This window comes from Vulpes vulpes, unplaced genomic scaffold (genome assembly GCF_048418805.1).
Source record: "Vulpes vulpes isolate BD-2025 unplaced genomic scaffold, VulVul3 Bu000000666, whole genome shotgun sequence".
NCBI classification, from domain to species: Eukaryota; Metazoa; Chordata; class Mammalia; order Carnivora; family Canidae; genus Vulpes; species Vulpes vulpes.
In genome coordinates, this window is record NW_027325671.1 from 377750 (window position 1) to 387017 (window position 9268).

At 37.3% G+C, this 9268-nt stretch overlaps 1 protein-coding gene across 1 annotated transcript; it reads left to right on the plus strand.

The window, feature by feature from the left end:
* The first annotated feature begins 675 nt into the window (after positions 1-675).
* Positions 676-2112, plus strand: LOC140596468 (heterogeneous nuclear ribonucleoprotein A1-like). Its single transcript, XM_072745107.1, has one exon. It carries the CDS (start codon positions 691-693, stop codon positions 1738-1740), a length of 1050 nt encoding a protein of 349 aa, XP_072601208.1. The 5' UTR covers positions 676-690; the 3' UTR covers positions 1741-2112.
* The last annotated feature ends 7156 nt before the right edge of the window (positions 2113-9268 follow it).

Here is a 9268-nt window from a genome sequence, read left to right on the forward strand (position 1 = left end):
AAAGGCAGACGCTCAACTGTTGAGTCACCAGGTGTCCCATAATTTTGTGTTTTTCTTTCCAATCCAGTGAGACACATTTTTCCCTATAGAACATGTTGGCAACAGTGTTATCACACATACAGAAATCTTATACTATTATTACCACATTATATGTTGGTATTACAGCAATGAATTTGTCTGGATAGCTGTAAAATATTTTTCTCTTATTACTATTTGTCATGTCCAGGGCATAGTCATGATGTTGGTGACACAGTGCTTAGATTCAGACTGCAAAATTTGGGGATTTTCTGAAAAGTGACTCTCACACTGACAGCTGAGACCCATTGCTAGGAATAGAGAACATCTCCCTGAAGGCTACATAGTTACAGTTGTTCTACATTAAGCCACCACTTACCGAGAATTACCCAACGTAAAGAACAAATCCTTCAAGTGTCTTGTTGTTGCTTCAAAAAGAATGCCAGGCTTTCCTTTACTCATCCACAATTAGTTTTGCTAACTTGAAAAGCATATGACAAGTCGACCGATCTATGAACCAGCTGCCATCTGATAGCTCACCTCTGCAAAATGAGAAGGGAGCTGATACCAAGATGCAGATTCATGAAAGACACCCTGAGAAAAATCAATGTGAAATAAAATAAAAGTGGATAAATGAAGTCTGTAATTAAGGACTTAACAGGAAGCATTTACTAGATGGAAAGAGTTCCAAATGAAAAATACTTTGAGGCCTCTGGACGCCGCCGAGTAAGCATCGTTAAAGTCTCCCCTCCCACCGCCGTCATGTCTAAGTCAGAGTCTCCCAAAGAGCCCGAGCAGCTGCGGAAGCTCTTCATCGGAGGTTTGAGCTTCGAAACGACCGATGAGAGTCTGAGGAGCCATTTTGAGCAATGGGGGACGCTTACGGACTGTGTGGTAATGAGAGACCCCAACACCAAGCGCTCCAGAGGCTTTGGGTTCGTCACGTACGCCACCGTGGAGGAGGTGGACGCGGCCATGAACGCCCGGCCGCACAAGGTGGACGGAAGAGTCGTGGAACCAAAGAGGGCTGTCTCCCGAGAGGATTCTCAAAGACCCGGTGCCCACTTAACTGTGAAAAAGATTTTTGTCGGTGGCATTAAAGAAGACACTGAAGAACATCATCTAAGAGATTATTTTGAACAGTATGGGAAAATTGAAGTGATTGAGATCATGACTGACCGAGGCAGTGGGAAAAAGAGAGGTTTTGCTTTTGTGACCTTTGACGACCACGACTCTGTAGACAAGATTGTCATTCAAAAATACCATACTGTGAATGGCCACAACTGTGAAGTAAGGAAAGCCCTATCGAAGCAAGAGATGGCTAGTGCTTCGTCCAGCCAAAGAGGCCGAAGTGGTTCTGGAAACTTTGGTGGTGGTCGTGGAGGTGGTTTTGGTGGGAATGACAACTTTGGTCGTGGAGGGAACTTCAGTGGTCGAGGTGGCTTCGGTGGCAGTCGAGGTGGTGGTGGATACGGTGGCAGTGGGGATGGCTATAACGGATTTGGTAATGACGGAAGCAACTTTGGAGGTGGCGGAAGCTATAACGATTTTGGCAATTACAACAATCAATCCTCAAATTTTGGACCCATGAAAGGAGGAAATTTTGGAGGCAGAAGCTCTGGCCCCTATGGTGGTGGAGGCCAATACTTTGCCAAACCAAGAAACCAAGGTGGCTATGGCGGTTCCAGCAGCAGCAGCAGCTATGGCAGTGGCAGAAGGTTTTAATTACTGCCAGGAAACAAAGCTTAGCAGGAGAGGAGAGCCAGAGAAGTGACAGGGAAGCTACAGGTTACAACAGATTTGTGAACTCAGCCAAGCACAGTGGTGGCAGGGCCTAGCTGCTACAAAGAAGACATGTTTTAGACAATACTCATGTGTATGGGCAAAAAACTCGAGGACTGTATTTGTGACTAATTGTATAACAGGTTATTTTAGTTTCTGTTCTGTGGAAAGTGTAAAGCATTCCAACAAAGGGTTTTAATGTAGATTTTTTTTTTTGCACCCATGCTGTTGATTGCTAAATGTAATAGTCTGATCATGACGCTGAATAAATGTGTCTTTAAAAAAAAAAAAAAAGAAAAAAAAAAAAAAGAAAAATACTTTGAAAAGATAAGTCACAAAACCTGTGCTTTAAAAAAATGGTAAAAGATAAAGAGGGCAAAGTACTTAGGAATTTCTATTTTACTACTGATAAGGCCACAAATGAGAATGTTCTGCCCAGAATTAATACAAAATTTAGGTGAATATGTTGGGTTACATCTCAGTCCTCTTGGACTCTTGTCTAAGTGTTTCTTTTTGGCAGACCAGGCTATCAAATTTTAGTAGATGAGTGAAAAATCAAATCATATTTCAGATAGTGAAATGATATCAAAGTTCCTGGCCTGTCTAGAATGGGAAAAGGATAAAACCATTAATTATAAAGTGAAACCACTTAGCAACTCAAGAATTTTATTTAGGATGCTGAATGTATAGTTGACAATAGTCATCCCTAAGAGCAGAGATCATATAATTTCATCTAGAAACAAGAAAGTAGATGTGCTTACTATACCTACTTACCATGCAATGTACCTACTTGATAACCTTCCATGTACTTATTTGCTTTTTAGCAGTTCATTCAATTAGATAAATTTGTATTAAGTACAAATTGTGTTCAAGGTACCCTTGAATGTCATGAAAGTAGGTAAACATGGTCACAGTTGGCATCACCTGTGTCAGTTGGCCTAAGGTTGCCAAATCTATTTTCTCTCTCCTTGAATCTGGGTTGCCCAGATTCCCCTTCAAGGGAATACTTACTGACTAGCTATGAGATATAGTCATTAGAGAGCTTACTGTGATCATTCTGCCTCAGTTAGAAAGAACCATTATTACCTAAAGTCATTCTTTTTCCTAATTTCAGTGCCTGAGCAAGACAGGAGAATAAGAATCTAGTCTTTGTGGCCTAATGCAGGATACTCTGACAGATAAGCCTTACTCTGAAGCTTTCCACATTGGCTGAGACTGTTGGATCTACATGCAGATCAACTTCTTCCTCCACCCAATCCTATTTCCTCTCTTTTTCTTTTATAGATGTTAGTTCATAATAAATAACTTACACCCCAACTACCATCACCGTATCTGCTTCTATGATGCTTGTTCTAGCCAATAAAATGTGGCCACTGTACCAGCTCTGAGACTAGACTTCAAAAAATCTTGTAGACTTTCACTCTGGGAACCCTACCAAGGCATCCTATCAACATGTCATGAGAGGCCAATAAAACAGCAATGAACCATATCAGAGGTCTTCCAAAGCAACAAGAAACCAATCAACCCAGCAGCTCACTGTACACACATAAACAGACGCATTTTAAACTAGAAGAAGAGCCTAGCTGAGCCCAGCCCAAATTGCTAAATAGCAGAATCAGGAGCTAAATAAAAGATTGTTGTTTTAAACCATTAAATCTTTGGGATGATTTTTTATATAGCCAAAGCTATCTTATTATACAAGCATACTTAATATTTCTAAAAAGGCAATTTGTTTGAATTTTGATATTTTTATTATTTTTATAAAGGCCCTATAATAATGAACATGCAATTATCATTTAGTATAGAGTTATTTTCAGCTCTAGTCACACAGCTCTGTGCTTATTGTGTGGATGCCTGGAAATCCGGCACTGTCTTTCAGCCAAGATAAAGGCATTTACCTTTAGGCATTTACTAATGATTTATCATGTGCTATTTAATACCTGAAACTCCCTTGTGGCTCTTAGGCCCAGTTGGTTTATTGATAGCTTACAACTTGTGTAACCAGTTAGCCTGAATTAATTATGTAAACAGGGTCATGAAAGACCTCACTGGAAACTTTCCAGTTGCTCTCCCCAAATTAGTATTTGTTTTACAAATTTTGGTAATTCAATCTAGAAACAAAATACATCCTTGTGTTCATAGTAAGGCTTAAGGCAGGTGCTTCTGGAAGTTTTGGGGCCCCTAAATCTTGCCTGAACTCTTTTTTTCTGCTCTATAGTATCTTTTGCCCTTATTAAAAGATTTGCATTAATATGCTTTATGGTGACTCTATAAGTCTTTTCAATTAACCGATGTGTTGCACTCTGCAGGCTGTGTGTGAGTGTTTAGGTGCTCTTCAAAAATTAAGAACAAGATTTGTGAATTTTTTCTTAGTATAGATCTAAGGAAACCATAGCTGCACAAGATCAAGATCAAAGTTAAATTTGTTTTTTGTTTTTTGGTTTTTTTTTTGCTTTTTGATAAGGGTCTTTGTGTATGTGTGTTTATGTGGTTACATTTTGTTTGAAATTCTGGTTCTGGAGCAGTGTAAAGAAGTTCAATTACGAAAAAGGGAAAAGCGAAAACATGAAAGTCAGCTTCAAACACAAAAAGTAAACATATATTATTCACAAGTATAAGGACAAGAAAATAGAAAATGATTTAACATTATAATCCAATGACAAGTCAAAAGAAAAATAAAACATTTAATAGAATCAACTTCACACATGACAACAATAGAACATAATTAAAGGATATTAGGGCTGTAAACAGAACACATGCCCAAAGTAATATCTTTTAAATACTGGATATGTTGCCTGAATATCCCTTGATAAAAATTCCCTGAAGTTGATGATTTAAGGATTCCTGGTGAAATTCAAACATGTTACTAAAATATGGAAACAGCTTATTAATTAAGCAATATATGCCCCAAGACTATGAGCAAAAATATTATTTTTGTAAATTTCCTAGAGAAGAAAGTTCTTGATAAAGTTGATTGTAGCACAAAAGAGCTATGATTAAGTCAGCAAGAATATTTGAAGGTGTAGTGGAATAAAAGGACTAGAGGGTATGCTAGAGCAAAAAGTCCTAGAAACACAGGAGTAATGACTGAGAACAGAAACACGGAAGATAATGGTTATTTCGACAAAGGAAGTAGTTACTTAATGTGGATCATGGTTTCTTCATAAATGTACAAGGGTTTACATTTACCCCATGGAGGTGTACTACAACCCCACAGATCTCTTAGAGCATACTACACCTAAAATACTGAGCTGAACACAGTGAAAATACTCAATTGTTTACTGTATCCAACATCCTCCAAGTGCAAAATACTACTAGAGAGTGGCTTAATTCCACTAATATTATGTTACTAAGTATTATGGGTTTATACACTATAAGTTTTAGTTCATGTTTATTGAATTAAATTAGTTCTGTCACCTAATAATGGAGCAGCAAAGGAAATTTTGTTTAAATGAAGGTCCCAGTAAATTATATCTGAATCAAAGAATCATGGACTTGCAGGGCCACAAGCAGGCCTAAAAGTCATCTCGTACAACACCTCTTCTAATGCGTGAATTTACGCATTACATTCTATTTGAACACTTAATGATGAGCAGCATATACCTTCTGGAATTAGCTTATTTCATTACCAGTAGGCTCAGAGTTTTAAACTTATAAAACTTTTAAAGCTTTAAAGTTCTACTTTCAGGTCAGCAAAAGCCTACTCTCCTTTAACTTCCACCCAAAGCAAGTCTACTGATAGCTCTTTCATATCACAACCATTCAAATATTTCAAGATATAGTATCTTTTTATTTCAGAAAAAAATATTCCAAGTCTTCCAAATTTGGCTGACCAGTATGGTTCCAACTTCTGTCTCCATTCTTCAGAGGTAGGCTGACCACCATAGAATTATGCTATACCATCAACCTCCCACCCCCTTCTCCCTGTCCTTCATCTTATATTTTACAGTTCACAAGTTTATTTTTTTAAAGATTTTATTTGTTTATTCATGAGAGACGAGAGAGAGAGAGAAAGAGAGAGAGAGAGAGAGGCAGAGACACAGGCAGAGGGAGAAGCAGGCTCCACACAGGGAGCCCAACGTGGGACTCGATCCTGGGTCTCCAGGATCATGCCCCGGGCCGAAGGCAGGTGCTAAACCCGCTGAGCCAGCAGGCATCCCTAGTTCACAAGTTTATGTCACAGTCACTGTGAGATTGCTTCAGCATATTGTGAACTAAATCTCCTAAGTCTTTTCAAACAATCTGCTACTAAGGCAAGACCCTTCACCTGCTATGTAGAGGGCATGTGTGAAGAGTTGGTTTATCTCTATTAAATTTCCTCTTGTTAGAGTTTTCCATTGCTCCAGGTATGACAAGACTTCTATGAATCTTGATTCTATCATTCACTGTGATTTCTGCCCTTCTCTGATTTGTGTTATAACCAAACTGAAGGCCTAATCTTTATCAGCTCATATCAGAGTGAGCATCAAATAGCCTAAGCAGAGTGGCCTTTCTTGAAGTCTATTTCCTCAGTCTTCTCAACGTAATACATACTGAGCCAAGGTAAGATGCCTTGATGTACTGGGCTTGTGACATGGGCGGGGGGGTGGGGTGGGTGGGGGTGGGACACCACTCTCCGACACAGGTCAAACAGAGTAGAAGGCCTAGTTTTCACTGCTACCACCTCCTGAGACATGGTGTTAGATATTGTTTTAATAAAATAAACCAATCCCAAATGTCTTAGTGTAATACATGAATTTTATTTCTTTCAAGCAAATCCATTGCAGATATTTTTGATCAGGTGTATGGTAGGCAAGCTTATTCTACACAGTGCCCTTAGAATCTAGGCTCTTTCCCTCACACAACTTTTTTCTCAGTCCTTCATGTCTAGGAGTGTGGGTAAGAGAACACCTGAGAGAGGGTGAGGGATTATATGGTGGAGCATGCATGTGGCACAAAGCATTTTCACCAACATTCCTCTGGGCAGAAATCACTTGCCAGGTCTCATCTGTAAACATAGGGATTGGGAAAAATAGTGGTTTTGCTTACAGATGTGGAAAATGGAAAAAAAAATTGAAACTATATCATGAGAGGGGGAACTGGTATTTGTAACTGGGGACACTTTGCTAAGAAATATCCCCTTGGTACCAGAAAGACAAAAATAAATTGATGTAAACAATAATTTAATATTTAAATAGTCATTCCTAAGAAACTTGGGCAGTGTGCCAAAATATTCTTTCCTTTCTCTCTCACATTGTTATTTCTCTTATTTTTCAAAATATTCTTTCCTTTCTATCTCACATTGTTATTTTTCTTATTTTTATTTTTTAACGATTTTATTTATTTATACATGAGAGACAGAGAGAGAGAGGCAGAGACATAGGAAGAGGGAGAAGCAGGTTCCATGCAGCAAGCTTGATGTGGGAGTTGATTCCCAGACCTGGGATCACTCCCTGAGCTGAAGGCAGATGCTCAACCACTGAGCCACCAGGCGTCCCTCTTTCACATCATTAATGGAGCTGTCCTAACTGCCAACCATCTCAGTATGGCTGCCTGCAGGGCCCAGCGTAACACTCAAGAGAATAGCACCTGGAAAAGGCCATAGAAACTATGTATTGTTGACTGGAATTATTACTTAGTAATAAGCAATGCCAGTCAACACTGTGTCTGGTGACTCGTATTACAAACTTTCTCATTTAAATGGTAAATATTGCAAAGTTGGACCTCTACTTTTTGAATAACTCTTTTTGCCTTATCTCCCATCTTCTCATCCGCATTTAATAATATCTCTTCCATCTTAATATATAGGAAATTAAAAACACTTTTTTCTATAATGGTTTTATTTGTATAATATAAAAACACCAACTTAAGGAAAGTTTTATAAGGGGCATCCAGAATACTATTGCAAAACTAGCTAAAATAATCTAATCAAAAAGTTTAATATGCAAGATTTTAATGTACACACAAATTGCTTAAGTTTTGGTTTATTTCCCTAAACATTTTATTGAAAACTAAAATTATATCCTGCTTTACGAATACATAGTAATGGAGAGAGAAGTTAGCATAACTAAACTTTAGCAAAGATATACTCAATATATGAGATAGTCTAATAAAGTCACATTTTATATTGCATTTGAATAGAATCAGGAAAACTTAAAAAAGATGAATTAGAGCACATGGGAAAACAACAAGGTTTTGACATTTTAGTTATGGAAGCACGGTATTTAGCACTTTAAAATGAGAATCATGGTCTTTGTAATTGGTTGACTATAAGAGTACATAACTTATGAGATAAAGATAGAAGTAACACCGGAGGAGATGGTAGAGTTTATGAATAAAAACTGACAAACCGGGGCATCTGGGTGGCTCAGTCATTTAAGCCTCCAACTCTTGGTTTCAGCTCAGGTCATGATCTCAGAGTCATGAAATCAAGCTCCATATCAGGCTCCATTATGGGTGTGGAGACTGCTTAGAATTCTCTCCTTGTCTCTCTCTCACTCTCTCTCTTTGTCCCTCTCCCCCATTATACACTCTCTCTTAAACAAAACAAAACAAAACAAGACTGATTAATAAATACCATACTCTATTTGTAAAACATAAAAACACAAAGCAAAGATATGAGGTAGAGTAAAATATAAAAGGAAGGACAATCATTAAAATATAAATTCCTCAAGTTAGTATTAAAGACTTGGCCATTTTGAAAATTTCCATAGATAGTGTCAAAAAATTAAACTTACCTTTTCCTCATGTGGGTCATACTGCATGTAGAAAATTTACACAGAAAATTATGAATAACTTAATACTCAATTAATATGTACATTAATAAAATATCCACTGAAAAAACTCCAACATTCATCATCTTCTAATATGTATCATCTGATATCAACATCAATAACAAACGTAATTTTAGTGAAAAAATGAGATGGAAATAGGAATAAAAATTATTGCGCAAAAAATAGAAGAAACAAAAAAAAAAACAAAAAAAATAAGGAAATAAAAAAATAGAAGAAACAGAAAATGTTAGAGAAAACTACTTACATATTATCTACTTTTGAAAATATACTACAATGGAGTCATAGTCATATTTTCTACCTGGAGATGAAATACTACTGTTAGGGAAATAGGAGATGGAGACATAAGAGACCAAAATCTCTTTTGCAATGACATAGGCCAGTGGAAGAGAGGGTGAAAGAGTAGTAGCAATGAGCCTAAAGAACATGCATATTTGTTGCATATTTTTCCCCCAACAGGAGAGACTTTGACATTATAAATAACTTGGTTTTCTTCAGGGACAAAAGCATAAAATCTTGAAAAAATAGCAAATCTCAAGGAAATAAGAAATTCGAGAGGACATGTGGTATTAAAAATAAAAAACTTATAATTCAAAATTTTGTGAATTTAATCTAGTTTCAACAATTTTAAACCATATGTGGTAAACTTACATACATCAGTAAGCAAGTCCACATTCCCAATATTGACATGTAAATTAGAG